Below are 16,723 nucleotides of genomic sequence, written 5' to 3' on the forward strand. Positions count from 1 at the left end.
AAAAAAATGTTAGCTAAGGTAGAATCAATTATACAACGTTGATTTTTGTCAGATTGTTTCAAACATCACTCATTTTACCATCTACTTAAAGGAGGTTTAGGCGACTTATACTGTATCAAACATAAAAATACAGTTTGGTTTTTATATGTCATTTTCTGTTTGAAAGCGTCCCAAGGTAAGTCATCGAACAACAGCCTCCAAAAACGCCTATTGAAAAGGTAGTCACATGTTTAGCAGTGCATACACAGTTCTTAGAATTAGTCCGATGGCATTTTGTCGCAAGACTTAATTTGTTGGATTTTCATCAAACAGTAAAAAGCAGTTTGTGTCAGCTTAATTTAAAATCATGCAGTAATGTATCAAACACTAATAGGTTAACTTGCCTTGTCTGAGGCAATGTGCGGCCGGCCCCGGGTTATAAACCGCTACATTTCAACATTTTCTACATTTCTGGTACATTTCACCCGTGTATGACCCTGACTAAGAGTAGTCATTCTTTTCCAGTGCAACAGTGGCCAACCTGCAAGCCAAGGTTGAATCTCTAACCACAACTAATGCCCTGATGAAGGAAGACTTGGCCATTTCTAAAAACAATCTTCTGCAGCTGATGGAGGAAAATTCCAATCTCAAGGCTGAGCTTAATGAGAGCCCTCGTAGTGATCTTGTGCCTGCAGTACGTATGTTTGATTCTTGGATACAAGGGTAGGATTCTCAATATTCTCATCACTAGATAACAGAAGAAATCTGTACAAGTAAAATGTTGATATTTTTTACATTGGTTTTATGAAGAAAGAAAAAGAGATCAAAACAGATTTGCTAGGGTGTCCAGCCAACCTAGAACCGGGAATTGTACGTGAATTTTGTAAAGAACTGGGAAATTAAGGTGTTTGAATAGTAGCCAAAAAATCCGCCCAAAATCACCAGTTTTTCTTGTTTTGCTTAGTTGAAAATTGCGTTTACAAGAAACTATCAGGAATAACTAACATTGCCGCCATTGCAAGAAATGATCGTTGCTGTTGCCGCGATCAAGGGAAATCATCACAAATTTCACCGTGTTTGCAAGTGATCACAGATGTGGCCGCAATCACAAAAAATAGTTACTGGGGATTTGAGACAATCACTAGAAATGATCGTGGATTACTGTGATCGCAAGAAATTATCACAGATTTTGCCGATGAGTTGTATAAAATGTAGAGGTATAAAAAAGTAAGTTTTGCTTATTTTGAGTGGCATGTTTTTTTATGAAATTTTGAACAGTAATATTGTAAGCAATTTAATACATTTTGGCATTATTTAACAATTAATTAACTATTAATTATTATTAACTATTGGCATTATTAAAATCTATGCCGTTAAAAATTAACCATACTTCAATTATTGACATGTTTGTTGACACCTTTAAAATTTGTCTTAAGTCCTTTTGACAACACACTGAACATTTTATCATTAAGATTCTGACAAATTAACTCAATGACTTTTGTGTACTTTTTCTTCAGAAAAGCAACAGCAGCAACAATGACAAAGAGATAGAAAGTCTGAAGGAACAGCTGGAAAATGAACAGAAACTCAGGCTCGAAACTGAACGAGAACTACATCTGCAAGTGAGTTGATGATTTTTGTAAAAATAGATATCTTACCTATGCAAAATAACACATTCAACAATTTTGTTATTCAAACATATTTTGTAGATCTTCAGTCACACATTGTTGCATTTATTGTTTTCATGCTGTAAAAGAATTAGGTTCATGGGCTATTGTATATTTTCAAAATACAGAAATTGTCATAAGATATTGATTTTTAAAATCCATTTTCAATAAATAATTTAAAGCTCAGAATTGGCATACTTTTCATTTGAATCTTTATTAATGAGATTTTCTCTCCGTGATCGAACAAAATAATATTAAAACCAAAATCTATTGAAGTATCTTTAAACACAATCCTTAAAACATATTTCTCTTAATATTTATGATTTTGAGTCGTTTGACTCCTATAAATAAAGAAGTTGGTGATGTCCATCAAAACTGCATTTACATATAATAGCCAAGGCAAATTAGCCCAAAAAAGAGCTGTAGCTCCTAAAAATTAAGTGAAAGCTGGAAATCATTTTAATATACTCTGGAGATCGTAAATAAGTTAAAAATAAATTGCCAATCAATGGTCATTACATATTCAAAATTTTCTTTAGACAGCATTAATTTTTTCTGCTGTGTGCATTGTGATTTTTTTTTTGCTGCTGGAGGCAAAAAACTAGGCCGATTTTGCTCATTTTTTAGTTTTTGGCCTAGTTTTTTGTCACCCATACCCTTAGCTCATTTCAGAATCCGTCGCAAACTCATTTTTAACTTATTTAGGATCTCCAGAGCAGGTTAAAACGATTTCCAGCATTCCTCCAATTTTTGGGAGCTACAAGTAGTCTATAATTTGCCTGGGCTATAAGTAACAAACCTGTACAAAACGTGAGTGGGTGTAGTGCAAGAACTGTAAATTCTTAGCTCCAAATTTGCATGCAGTACTGACTGAGCTATCATTATTATTAAGTGCCGTTTATCTTAACAGCAGGACCCCTCATACCTCGGGACTGATCCTAGGCTTGATAAACCAACCAACTATTCATATAAATTGAATTAATTACATTAAATTTCATTTAACAAAAGCTAGAATTGGCATTGAAGGTTGTTTGTTTGAAAAAAACGCTTATAAATCCAGTCACTAGACGCTACTGGAGTTGGTAATGTGTCTAGATGCAACTACTCACTGAACTGAATCAGAACAGTAGTGTTCACAACTGATTACTAACTAATAAATAAATAGATTTTAGTGCTACACACCAAAAAACAGATGAACCTTCAGAAGTTCTCCAAGTGACTTTTCGTTGTAGACTTTAGGATTACCGGTACTTATTGTTTTTTAATTTCTATAAGCATCAGAATAAAGGAGGTTCAGAAGTTCTAAGGTATAATATGGGAAGTTCTAGTACATTTTGTTTCTATTTAATTCTGTGTTGCATTACAGTTCATTTGTCTCCTTTTACAGATAAGTCTGAAGGCAGAAATGGAAGTGGCAATGAAACTCTTGGAGAAGGACATTCATGAGAAACAGGACACAATTATATCCTTGAGGCGGCAGCTAGACGATATCAAGATTATTAACTTGGAGATGTACAAGAAACTGCAGGTAAAACCTAGCCAAGGAGATCCTTTGACTAAATATCAAAGTACTTAACGCTTTTTACCATGCGGTTGGCATTCTGGGTTATAGTAGTATGTTTTCTGTGCTGAAACCCTCCCTGATCCGTGAGTATTGGATTATCAAGTTTCAACTGTACCAGTTTTTATTTTTATTTATATTGTAATACTTACAGTTTTTATTCTTACTGTTAAACCAACTTTAGCTGAAAAAGCGTTTGTTAACTTCAAGCAATATCTACACTTAAAACTATTATATCTCTTCCTATAATCTAATCTATGATAGAACAAGCTATAAACTACTTAATACAGTAGAACCTCGGTTAACCGAGGTAATTGGGACCGAGGGTACCTCGGATACGGCGAACCTCGGATAACACGGAACGTAACCTAAAAATCGTTACCGGGGCTAAAAATAGCTCAAGATATACTAAAACATGAACAAAAGTTATTAACTGAACTGTTGTTTAGTTTATTAGTACAAGAAATGTTATTAGTACGCAATAAAACGTGAGAGGAAACGGTAACACTCACAATACTAAACACTGTTTTAATATAACACTCAATTTATTGCACAACTGAATACGTATGATATAGGCTACACAATGTACAGAAGTTTAGTTACAGTACAGTATTCCTGTTTACAAAATTAAATCAAAGAAATGAAAATTAATTTACTGTACATTGTACAAAAATAAACAAAGTAAGCTAATCTTTTTTCCCAAAGAAATCAGTTATTGTTTTTTTGACTTAGATTAGAGGATCTTAGGCTAGCCGCCCTGTTGCGCCAGCGTCGCAGCCAAACTAAATCGTTTGTTGTTGCGGTTTCTTGTTGTTCAATGTATGCCAGTCACTGAGCTAAAATTATAACTGGAGGTAGCACTGCCATTGCAGAAGTCTGTCAAAAGCGTGTCGCTGATTTTGTTAGGTTGGTATAGCAGCAGGTTTTTTCATCCAATAACATGGCTTCTATAACTAGGTTTGCATAGCAGTGAGTTTTTTCATCCAATAACATGGCTTCATTTTAACTCACACCTCACGCAAACATGGCGGCTGGCGACACGCATCTTTGACATTCAGTGCTACCTCCAGTTAGAATTATAGCTCAGTGATGCCAGTGCTCCCTCGATCATTCTTAGACCTTCTGTATGTGATATTTTCTCAGTCGCCCCATCAGATTCATCGCTGTAAAAAAAACTTTTGTCGAATCGGGGTGGTGGGGAGAGCGAGTGGCTCAGTCGCGTCTCGGCATTGAAACAGTTCGCATTGGTCCGGCGGCGAGCGGTGTTGGGTTACAACACCTGCAGCTGCTCTGGCGAGCGGTGTCGGGTGACAGTGCCGTATGCATTCGGCAAAGATAAGCGCTAAGCTAAGAAAATATTTGGCCGAGGAAACACAACAGTTGCCAACATTTTACTGTACAGTAGTTTTAACGCCTTACAGGCTAGCGTGCGTATTGCGATAAAAGGAGCACCCAAACGCTCATTACTGTACGTAGTTTGTGCGAGTTTCTTTTGCTTTTTAAATAAAAAAAATCGTTCGAGGACGGCCTCGGTTAACCCGGAGTCTCGGTTAAGCGAGGCTCGGTTAACCGAGGTTCTACTGTAATGGTTTTTTCCAAAAATAGCTTATCCAAGACAAAAAATTATTCTTGAGTTAAAAACATAGAGCTACACATTTCTTACAGTACATAATATAGATAGAGTTTTGTTGAAAGACGTCTTTATTATATCTATTTAGTAGCACCTAAACGATTAATGCTAATCAATAAATAATACAATAGTTTAATGCTATTAAGTTTATGTCTATTAACAAATTTGTAGTTGAAAAATAGTTAGGCCTATTTAGATTTTTCAAATTATTTTTATATTTTATTTTTTTTCTATAATATGAAAATTTTAATTGGCCAACTAAAGCTGGTTTAAGTTTAGAAAATAGTACCAGGGGACCGAGCATTGCTCGAGGTTTTTGACTTGTTCAAGAGGTTAAAAAAATAAAACCTATAAGCCTTAAAATATTTCGCCTTCAATTCAATTTCGGTAGACATTTACTCATTCTTAATTTACCTAACAAACTTTTTCATGTGGACGAGCAATCTATATTGAAAATTTCTACAATAAACTTAAAATTCAATATAAAAACTCATAATTCATAACATCTGTTGACTTTTGACCGTTATTGTGTTAGTCACTGGGATCGCGGAACCGGGCAACTAATTATGGGATTGTGGAACAATGCTTCAATTCCGGCGGGGCATCGTCGAAAACTACAAAACGTGCCTGGCCTTTCTTCCAGGTTTTTAGTTCAATATTATGTGTTTCATATCATAATGTTTTGCTGTAAAAAACAACGTTTTTGAACTGTCATTTGGGGTACATCTTATACCCCAAATGCAATATATAATAAAAAAAAAATCAAATAATATATAATGCTCAATAGGATTCATAGGAATGTCCTTTTACTTTGTACTGTACTTTTACTGTACTGTAGATTATTTGTTACAAGCATATGTTACAATTCATTTGTTTACATTTTTGTAAAACTGTCATAGCTACTTGACAGTCCATAAGACTAATGTTAAAAATATTAAAATTTCATTTTAAGTTTTTAACGAAAAACTAATTTTTCCAAAACTGAGCCTAGCATGAATGTTGTTTTTAGCCTAAAACTAAGATATTTCTATCAATTTGGAGAAAATCATAGGAGCCATTTTTGAAATCATTGTGCTCAAATGTTAGTCATATTATAGTATAGACCCTCCGCTCCAAAATAGGTGGTTAATAACTACAATGTATTACCTCTCTCTGTAGCTTAAGCACAACCCTCATTAAATCATTTTTTACAAAAGATATTTCCATTTTCCATGTAGTATAATCTTTTTGTCTTCAAACAGTTTCATTTTCTCAATGACTTTGTGGTTTTTACTAACTACTCTTGTTTTACGTTTATGAAGTGTTCTAAAAGCTGCAGTCAAGTTGGGTTTACTCAAGGTAAAAAAGGTAACCATCATGAGGAAGTTTTGGCGTACCGACAAAAAAAGTACTTTAGAAATTATAATATATAATATATAGATTTTAATTGTTTTAGGATACAAAACTAACTTTTATAAGTGTATATCTAGATCTACTCGTATATTTTGAGTTTAATTACCTGATCTGTCAAATTATTTGTGTTTAGCAGTGGTACACTACTAAGGTTTCAGACTTCTAAGAGTGTATCCTAAAATTTCATATGAACATCAAAAGACTGTGTTGTCAATATAGGCAGATCTATAAAAAAATTAAAATTTTAGGCATTTTATATGCACACAAGACTAATAAACATTGGACGAATAAATAAAATAGACTCGGTAATCCGGCAGATATAAGAATGTGATACTGCTGGATTACTGGATGTCATCAATGCACGAAACACGTCTTCGAAGATTGCACCATCGTAAACTGCTGTTGCCGCAAACGCGATGACAACAATGATGTTTCCGTGAGCGCAGGAGACAACGATGATGTCTGCATGACTGCGGGAGGTGTACATGATTTTGTTTGTGTACACGATCACGGAAGACGGCAATGAAGTTTCTGTGAACGTGGGAGACGGTGATAATGTCTGGAATTTCAGAATTGTGCCTTGGTCGCTGAAGACCACACCTGTCAAAAGACTCCGGATTACTGGAGTGCAGGATTGGCGCAGTGCTGGATTACAGATGGTCTACTGTAGTGACCAGTACAAATTTTAAGACACATATAAGTGGAAGATGAGTCTTGACATTCCTTTGTTGTTCCTGTGACAGCTTAGATGGACTTTTAGAATTCTGGAACTATGGTTATTCGGTAGCTCAGTTAGTGGGACAGACTGCAAATCTAAAATAGAGATGTTGTGTGGATTTGCATCCCAGAGCCGCCAATTATATTTATCACTAGCTGGCCCCACAGACGTCGTCCTGTCCTAATTTGGTTTTATGTCAAATGCTCGTTCATTTTCAAGATGAGCTCGTTCGCATGGCTCAATCACGTCCTGGTTGAAGTTCGTTCGCTATGCTCACTCACCTTTGGGTTGGAGCTCGTTCGTTGCGCTCACTTACCTTCAGGTGAGCTCGTTCGCTACGCTAACTCGCATCCAGGTTGAAGTTTGTTCACTACGCTCACTCACCTTTAGGTTGGAGCTCGTTCGTTGCGCTCACTTGCCTTCAGGTGAGCTTGTTCGCTACGCTAACTCGCGTTTCAACCCTTCGCTACGCTAACTCGCATCCAGGTTGAAGTTCGTTCGCTACGCTCATTCACCTTTTGGTTGCAAATGAGCTATTGTCATAAATTTAAAAAGAATAATAGTGCTGCACCCTGTTGGTAAACCTATTAACTTTTTAATGCTATTGAACATTCCAGAATCAAATTGTTTAGTTGAACCAGCTGTTAAGATTCTTTAATTCCATTTAAATATGAGTACTCATAAGGTTAACATGGGAAACTCCAGAGCCACTGGGGCGGACCCCTTTTGACGGATCTGCACCAAACTTCACACAAACCATCCTTGAATAATGCTTAATAATGCTTGAAAGTTTCATTACAATCTGTCGAGCAGTTTCGGAGTCCATAAAGGACAAACCAACAAACAAACATACATTGGATTTTATATATATAGAAGATATAGTTTATTTTTAAACCGTATCGTCTCTAGCCTTGCTTTGTGTAATCCGTCCCACGGGTTGCTAACCACTTACATTTTTAAAACAAGTAAATTGTGGTGAACAACTTATTAAACACAGATCAATTGACAGATGAAGTAATATAAACCATTATTGAGTGATCTAGAGGTTAGTTCCCCGTGAAATGTAGTCTAAATGCTCATCTGAATTGTATTACCAGTTCCCAAAGTGTTCTTGATAGGCATGCTACTTACCCAGTTATTTGTGTAAGTGTGTGTGTGTATTGTGACAGGAATGTGAGGAGGAATTGACGCAGAAAGCAGCCTTGGTGAGTCGGCTGCACGAGAAGACTTCTCAGATCGGAAACTTACTAACCAATCTGCAAAAGCAGAACGAAAAAGCCTCCTCTCCCACTGACTCGTACATCCCTAAAATACCTCCCTTCAGGGGAACACCCTCTGTCAAAACCTGTCCAAAAAACACCTTTTCCAATGGTACACTCAAGTCTAAAAACGTACCTTTGACCAGTAATTTAACAAAGGGAAAATTCGACTCTCCCCCAAATAAAAACAGTATATTGCTCACAAGTAAAAGTGTTGTCAAAGAACAGCTTTTAACCTCTGACAGCTGTTCCAGTGAGAATAATTCAGCACAAAGCGAAATCTTTAGTGAGAAGGATAAGCCTGGGACTGAATCGTTAAAAGATAAAGAATCACGCCCCTCTGGAATAAACGCTAGTGATCAATAAAATCTTTAAGGAGAAATACACGTTAAAAACCATTTCATTTTTGGACAACTTTTCAATTTACACAAATTGTTATTTTCTTGAAATTCCAACACAAAAGTGATATTCCCATTTGTGTACATTGTTTCTTTATTTTGAGCATAATTAAATTTTCTCATAGCTTTTAATATTTAGAAATGCAACCATTTCAAAGGGTTTTGATTAATTACTGGTTGAAGGTCGAGAAATTAAATTATTTCATATAAACCATGACACTGTCCATTTACTCAGGTGTATATTTTGCCAAACAGAAAACTATTGTAGATCATCATGAAGTATAATGAACCAGATTGTGTGAGTTAAATAAAATTGGCGGATTAATGGACAAATTATGAAAATCAAGTTATTAGGATTTCTTGTTCTCGTTAGTAACAGTTACTGCATTTGAAATAACATTCACTTGTCATAGAAATTCCTTAAGGTTTGAAAATGGAATATTGACAGTGTCATTGGTTCAAACGTTTATTTGATTTTTGTTTTCAGTTTTCATGGTATTAAGCAGCTCTTTAATTTCTTTGACTTTTTTATTGCTGCTGTTTTATTTTTGTGTGTGTTAAAATGTGGTTGGAATTTTGCAGGAATGTGAAAGTTCCCTAAAGCACAAAACAGAACTGATATCAAAGTTGGAGAGTAAAAGCATTGCAATGACTGACACTTTGCAAAAAATGGAAGAAAAGTATGTACCTTAAATATACAGGCTTTGTTCCACCTAGAAATAAATATTTTACTAATTTTTTCATTGATACTAATTTTACTAGGTGAAGCAAAATTGCAGTAATTCTAACAGTTACACAATTTTCTGTGTCTGAAAGTTTCTTCTTAACTATTCTCCTAAATATAAATAGAAAGACTAAAGCTATATATCCTACAGAATTGGTGCAAATGGAAAATTCCTGTAAATAATTTTTATGGAAGGGTATACATTATGTTAGGCCAGACGCACACAGGCGATTTTGAGTCTAGCAACAGTTGCCCAACTAATTGGGGGACTGTTGCGCAACCCACTCGGAGACTCTGAAGTCTAGCGACAGTTGAGCTGGAGTGCGCACACAGGCAACTTTTTAGTCTTGAATCTAAAGTCTTAAGGACGTTAAGTTGGAGATTACATTTGTTAACAGTACCGAATGGATATCAATGATACAGCAGTAGTATGTGCTTTGTTGTTGAAGTTGTGATCTATGTTGTGATTTTTTCCTCTTGTGAGGTTCCAATCTTCAGTAACTGCCAAGGACACTTCATCCCACAACTTCTTCTTCAAATTAATATCCGAATAGTATTTCAATGACTTTAAATATAAATGCGGCCTCCTCAACTTCATCAATTAATTGTATGGCATCCTCATCACGGACACTCTTATTTAAGTAATTTTCTAAAAACTTCACACAACAAAAAGAGAGCAAACACTATATAGTGACAGTTCTGGCCATGAGTAGCTGAATTCCTGGGATGAGACTAGCGACAATTTAGTCGCATGTGTGCGCGTCTACACTCGTTTCAATGGATAACAAACCTTGAGCGACAGTCCCGCAACAATTGAGTCGCAGAGCAGTCTCTGGCAAATTTGGTCCAGGAACATCGGTTGCAACAGTTGCGCGACTGTCCCTAGACTGTTTCCTTGGTGTGCGCAGTGCGCACTCGAATTTAAAACAATGGTGAACATTTTAGTCGGGCAACTGTTGCTAGACTCAAAATCGCCTGTGTGCCCCTGGCCTTCGTTTTTTTTTTCAGATTATACAGTTCAGATCCTTTTGTATTAGTAAACATGTTGTTATAATCAACTGTTCTTGTAGTTGACTATTCTGAGGTTATGTTTGAGATTATGTTTATAATTATGAATAGTTTTTCAATCACTGTTAAAACTTCTTATCCTATTTTGTTAATTACTCTTAACTGAGTTTGTAGTGTTCTCATAATTCATTCGTCAATTTATTCGGTTAAATTTATCTAGGCCATTGCATATACTTATTTCGGTAATCAAGAGGTTTAAGCAAAAATCAAATTTTCATGGAAAGACTTAATATCAAAATAAAGGGAGGTTTCTATGCTATCTTTTACAACTTCTGATCCATTCTACAGTATTTGTATGTTAATGTATACACACTACTTTAAGGGCTGTGAATGTTATATGTAATCTTTATTTTCAGAAATTTTAATTTATTGGTGTTTATAATAATAATAGCAGTGGGTTTACTTTGAAGTATAATGTACAAAATTATGAAGTATTAATCTTTATTGAAGATATTAAATTTCCCAACTAACTTAAGTTAATTCAGTTTTTTTACTAATATAGTTTGAGTTTTGTTGATTATATTATATCATTATTAATTATTATATTGAATGAAAGAGGTCACTAATCGTAGCCTTTAGCCTTTATAGATGTAGTTAAGTTCATTTGATTTGTGATAAATATTTTTTCTTAGTTTGATCTTTAGAGTAAGTTTCTTTACAAAAAAATGAAAATATATATTTCTGTAAAACTAGGATTCTATAAAAGTTGCTTTTTCTTATTTATCTACACGAGGTGAATCAAATATGCATTTTTTTAAACTTAATTAACAGAATGTGCCTTGTATTTTGAAAATCATTTATTTTCTTTATTCAATGAAATAATAATGGATATGATTTTTAAACTTATAAATTATTGTATATTATCAAGTTAGTTTCTCAAAGAGTTTTGGCAGTTCTTTTTTTGCAAAGCACACACCTAAATTATGCGGCGGAAGTTAGTGGAATGGTGGATTCTTTGTTAATGCCTCAAATCATCCTACTTTTTGCCTATACTGCACGTGTGTGTCTACAAAAAAAATTGTTGTGTCCATAAGAAAAGAAAAAATGTGATAAAAATCAACATGAATAAATTAATGAGTAATGACTGGGGCTTAGAGTTCATTGATGAAATTCCAACTTCCTTTTAAATTTTAAATCTCTAAATAGCCACTAGACTAATGTTTTGATACACCTCGTGGTAGATCTTCTGTAGTCTGTGGTAGTGTAGGGCAGAGGTCGATGGCAAACTTTCACCACAGGCAGCCTGGTAACAGACTGATATTGTAACTGATAAGCTTTGTAACATGTCTATAATAAAATATGCTTCAACACTTCCAATGTGTAATCATTTCTTATATCCATCTTTCGTTTTGATCCTTTCTACCAATTTTATTTTGGCTGCACCTGTAGTTTAATTTTGCCATTTCCCTCTCTTTATTTTGCCCTTCTTGTTTTGTGTGTGATTGTGTTTGGCTGATCACCAATTAAAATAGGGATAGGGAATGTGTATTTCATCCCAAGTATGTTAGGATGAGATTAGAATAGAGCGAGATGCCTTGTGTAACTTTGTTACTCACTAAGGCCATAATTTTTTTTAGCCAGGACCATTTAATAAAAGTCTAATGATCAATTGCAATTACTTAAATTTATAACCAAGAAATATATTTGGCTTATGTGAGGATTTTTTTTGTAAAGTTTGGACATATTTTATATCAAAACTTGTTGATAATCATATATATTTTCACTCTTCTCTAAACCAACAATTTCTCTGTTAAAACCTGCTTTAAACAGAAACGTAAAGAATTAACAAGATTTTTTTTACTAGTGTCAAATCATATATACTAATACCCCCGCCGCAGCAAACCTGCAGACTAAGCGAATTTCCATTTCCCTGAATGGATTTACACTAAAATGTCTCCTTAAAATTATCACATTTATTCCCTATTTAAATAGAATCAGTTTAAAACATACTTAGGTTTGCTGCAACAGGGAGGGTAAAAGTGTTTTTTATGTAAAATGTTAATAGTTAGTAAGAAATAAAAACATTTTACAAATTTGGGCAAAATATGTTTATAAACAAGCAAACTGCAACAGTTTACTTATTCTCCATAAGAATAACATGGGAATTTTAAATTTACAATTTTTTGGAATTTTCTCCGTAACCATTAGGCGCATTATAACGCTTCAATATACTAAATTATTTGTTTTTTTAAGCTCTACAAAATAGTTTCAAAAGAAATTGCAAAATTTTATGTTTTTTGGGTCAAAAATGGTAAAAACCCATTTTTTCCCCATAAAAGCCCCCATAAACCCCCGTTCCCATGGTCCGATCATGCTGGTTCGCGAACTCGTTCGAATAAACGTAGGTTTACACGTTTGTACCAAATTTCATCAAAATCGGATCATTTTTGCTCTAGTTATCGCGCTAACGGACACATATATATATATATATAAATAAATATATATATATATATATATATATATAAATATATATATATATATAAATATATATATATATATGAATTTGAACGGATGGTGTTTTTGACCTCTAGGGACCTCAAAACGAAAAAAAAAATCGGTCCCGGGTCCAGGTCTTACCGTGAGTACTACGGTAATAGCTTATTCCCTATATGGGAAATTCGCTAATAAAACGTGACAGGGTTTTTATTTCACAATCTGAATCAACCAATTGACGGATTTTCATGATTTTTATGTCGAAAGAAAGATAATTTTGTTAACTAGGGAATGTCGAAGCCATAATTTTAGTTTAGGGTTTCACTTTTTTAGAAATTAAGTTTTAATTTTTAAAAAGTCTAGGAGCCAACACTAGAAATTTAAAGTCGTTCAAGTTCTAGTTTAACTAACAGCTGGTTTCTAACTGTCTGAGACTAAAAGTGATGAGGTTGGGACTTACGGTGCTGCAGCTGTGTAAAATCAAATCACTTGAGACTTATAGCGAGGTGGCTAAGTGTAATTACTGTTACATGGTAGATAAAAGCATCAAACTTTGTACAAAGGTACCTTATGGTTAGCAAAAATTTTTAGCCTAGGAGCCCTTTTGAAATTTTGAAAATTTCCATACACGGCACCAAAATCAAAAATGGCCAACAAATATGACAAAATATTACCTTGAAAACAATACATTCCACTGTTAACTCTAAATAATTACAGCTTTAATCCAACCAAGACTACCAAACAAACCGAAGATATACTACATTATACTAGGGGCCCACAGCAGCAATTGCTGCCTTTCACCTCCGTTGTAATTTGGCCTTAACCATTCCCTATGCTGTGTACCATTCATAAAAAAACTCCTTCGTAGTTGTGGTCTTCCCCTAACACGATACATTTCAACACTGCATTACCATTCTAACGTAAAAACAGAACACTAAAATAAAATCAATAAACATACAAATATGCAATGTTTACATCAGCTGCTATATTTCAAACAGCTTATAGAAACACTGTAGCAGTACTTCCATTAGAAAATGGTTGGATCTTTGACGACCTGTGGGACAGAGCAGGGGTAATTTTTGACACTTCTGATATTTTCCCACTGTCGTTGGACCTTAAGCTTTAAAACAGGTGCAACAGGTGCACTAGTTTATTCTTAATAGAGATATTTCCCATAATCCTGTCTGATTCACCAAACTGCAGTAGTAAAAGGAAACTTTCAATTACCATAGGAAAAATAATAAACAAGACTAGTGTCTTACCATAAACATTTGCTGCAATAGGAGACGAATCAAGAACTCAAATCCTTACACCCATCAATATAGTGTTAATCATTAGATCCTGTGGATTACTATGTGGTTTAAAGTCTTCCCAGCCAGGGATAGAGGGGTTTGCATCCTGTCTTGGTTGTCAGTTCTGGTCAACTCACAAGATCACCAGAGGTGGAGGTTGGGGTCTTCCCTTCCCAACTTTGATAACGTTTTAGCCGTTATTAGCACCCCTCGACTCTGTCTAACATCTTTAGTCTCTTGGTAAAGCCTAACAGCTGTTGGAGACCCATTTTTCTTATTTAATTTGGCCTCATGGTTGCCTTTCCAAGATATTTCAATAATCTCTAAGCTAGAGCTGGGCAAGCCAGAAATGTTTGATTCTACATCTGTTGCACAGAATCTGCATTGGTTTGTTTGGCTGAGCCTTATGGTTTTAAACAGGACCATAACTAAATAAGCAGAAACATACCCTAAAACTGTCTTCAGCTGATTCATAGAGATGATAAATCTTTAAAAAGAGCATGTTCAATCTATGAAATCACACAACCAACAAAGCATTAAATTTAGTTTTGCAAGTGTTCTCAAACATTTGTAGATTGCGTGCATGGCTGTGAGCTTGTGTTAAGGTGTGTGTGTGATGTGGCCGACAGACAAGCTGAGCTGGCTCGGTTGCGCAGTGCCGCTGAGGAGGCATTACGTCGAGCAGGAGAGGAGAACATGGTGGCCGAGGAGCGGAGGGGGGAGTTGGAGGGAGAACTGCGGGTAGAGAGGGAGTGGCGACAATCCTTAGCCAAGGATCAAGACAAGATGTCTTCTCTGCAGCAGGAGATAGCCCAACTGAAGGCAGTGGCAGCTGTGAGTATTCAACAATATCTTGTTTGATCCTTGTACAAAGATGTGAGAATTTCATTTCTCTTTTGTGCTGACACTTATTTAACATAGTAGACTCACTTTTGACCAGTCACGTTTGGACCGAGACTGTGAAGAATAAATAACTATTTAGCCAGTAAAACTTAGGTGCCCTCGTTAAATTAATGTTTTCTTAAACTAAATATTTTCCCATGCATTTCATTGGATGTATTTTGTGACCTTGATTTGAAATCAAGCAATACATTAGATAAAGACTCCTCTCGACTATAAAACCTCTTTCAGAAATATGTAGAGTTGCAAGAGGAGCACTATCGCCTGGCAGAGCAGTGCAGGGAGCAAGAGATGACCCTAGAGGAACTAGGAACACAGCTGAGTCATAGCAAACTGCAGGTCTCAGAACTAAGAGAGGAGGCCTGTGCTACCAGGAGTGTGGCAGACGCCAGCTGGACCTCTGACAAGGAGGTCACTCACTGTAGAGCGTGCAGCAAGGAGTTCAACCTTACCAGGAGAAAGGTGAGTCATAGAGAAGGTCAGAGCTCTGACATGTAGAGTAGGATCAAAAAAATAAACCCATTGAAAACCAACAGTGAAACATGTTGTGACTTAACTATTGTTTTTCTATGCGTTATTGAAGCATAAAAAAACACAAAATTCTTTTTTGCTAAAACATAAGATTTCTCTGCAATAGTATGGCTAGAAATTCTTTTAAAATAATATGATAGACAGTTGCAAATTTTGCAAGTTAAGGTCTGAAGCAGTGCCAGAGTACTGAAAATGAGGGATTAGGCCTACTGTGCACAGTCTAAAATTATCATTATTGCAAGGACAGTGGCAATTCCACTAAAATAAGTAAAATAGGCTGTTACTAGATTTTAGGCCATTTCCTATGATGATTTTTCAATACACCTTTACTTAGCTAATTAAATGGGTTGTCAGCAAGAGTACATAAATGATTTATTTAATGAAAAATAAGATTAATTAGGGACTATTGAATAAGCAGGGTTTTTGGATGTCGAATGAACAGGGGTTGATTTTTAAGGTTTATTTATTTATAAGGTGCTATCACAGCTTTTAGTCAGTTTTATTGTGGGAAAAAATGTCATCATCAAAATGTTATTTTCTTCCTAAAATATGTGTTATTATGACAGGGTGGTAGTAGTGTTAACTTGTCCAGTTTATAATATTGATGAGTTACAAGCAACACAAACTTGGTTTCAGCACCACTGTAGGCACTGTGGGAACATTTTCTGTAACAGTTGTTCAGACAACTCAATGCCACTTCCGTCGTCTGCCAAGCCAGTTAGAGTCTGTGACGAATGTTATGTCCTACTTGTAGCTCGTAACTCTGTCATCCACTAGCCCCCACCATTTACCCCCATCCAACCACCTTCCCCCTCCCTACACATCTTAGCCCCGTCCACCATCTTCGTTGCTTGTGATATTTGCTCAATCATTGTCAAGAGCTTTGGTCGTTATTTAATTATAGAGATTTATTGGCTTCATGGCAGTGGTTTGTGACAAAAACATCTAAGCCACAAATAATGCTAAAATGAAAATAACCACCCTATAACTCTTTACCTGTCCAATGGTAAAATACCCTGCCTGCAGACTAAGTAAATTTCCATTTGCCTGGTTGGATTTTCACTAAAATTTTTCCTTAAAATTGTCAGATTTATTCCCTATTTAAATCAAATTAATGCGTAACTTACAGTACTTGAGTTTGCCTACTACAGGGAAGGTAACATAGTGTTTT

At 35.3% G+C, this 16,723-nt stretch overlaps 1 protein-coding gene across 5 annotated transcripts in view; it reads left to right on the forward strand.

Annotated features, from left to right (window-relative positions):
- Positions 1–16,723, forward strand: part of LOC128988845 (RUN and FYVE domain-containing protein 2-like) — a 33,011-nt gene extending 16,288 nt beyond the window's left edge. For 2 of the 5 annotated variants that reach the window (XM_054410544.1, XM_054410545.1), the window contains exons 6-9: positions 505–673; positions 1,497–1,601; positions 3,034–3,174; positions 8,117–9,159. In XM_054410544.1, the coding sequence (XP_054266519.1) occupies positions 505–673; positions 1,497–1,601; positions 3,034–3,174; positions 8,117–8,572 (871 nt within the window). In that variant the 3' untranslated portion in view covers positions 8,573–9,159. Of the gene's footprint in view, positions 1–504; positions 674–1,496; positions 1,602–3,033; positions 3,175–8,116; positions 9,160–9,186; positions 9,285–14,750; positions 14,956–15,252; positions 15,484–16,188 lie in introns of those variants that run through there. The other 3 variants (XM_054410541.1, XM_054410543.1, XM_054410542.1) reach the window with 3 other exon arrangements.

The sequence above is a fragment of the Macrosteles quadrilineatus genome, unplaced genomic scaffold (genome assembly GCF_028750875.1).
Source record: "Macrosteles quadrilineatus isolate MER2022 unplaced genomic scaffold, UCM_ALF_1.0 Scaffold_3__2_contigs__length_128488019, whole genome shotgun sequence".
NCBI classification, from domain to species: Eukaryota; Metazoa; Arthropoda; class Insecta; order Hemiptera; family Cicadellidae; genus Macrosteles; species Macrosteles quadrilineatus.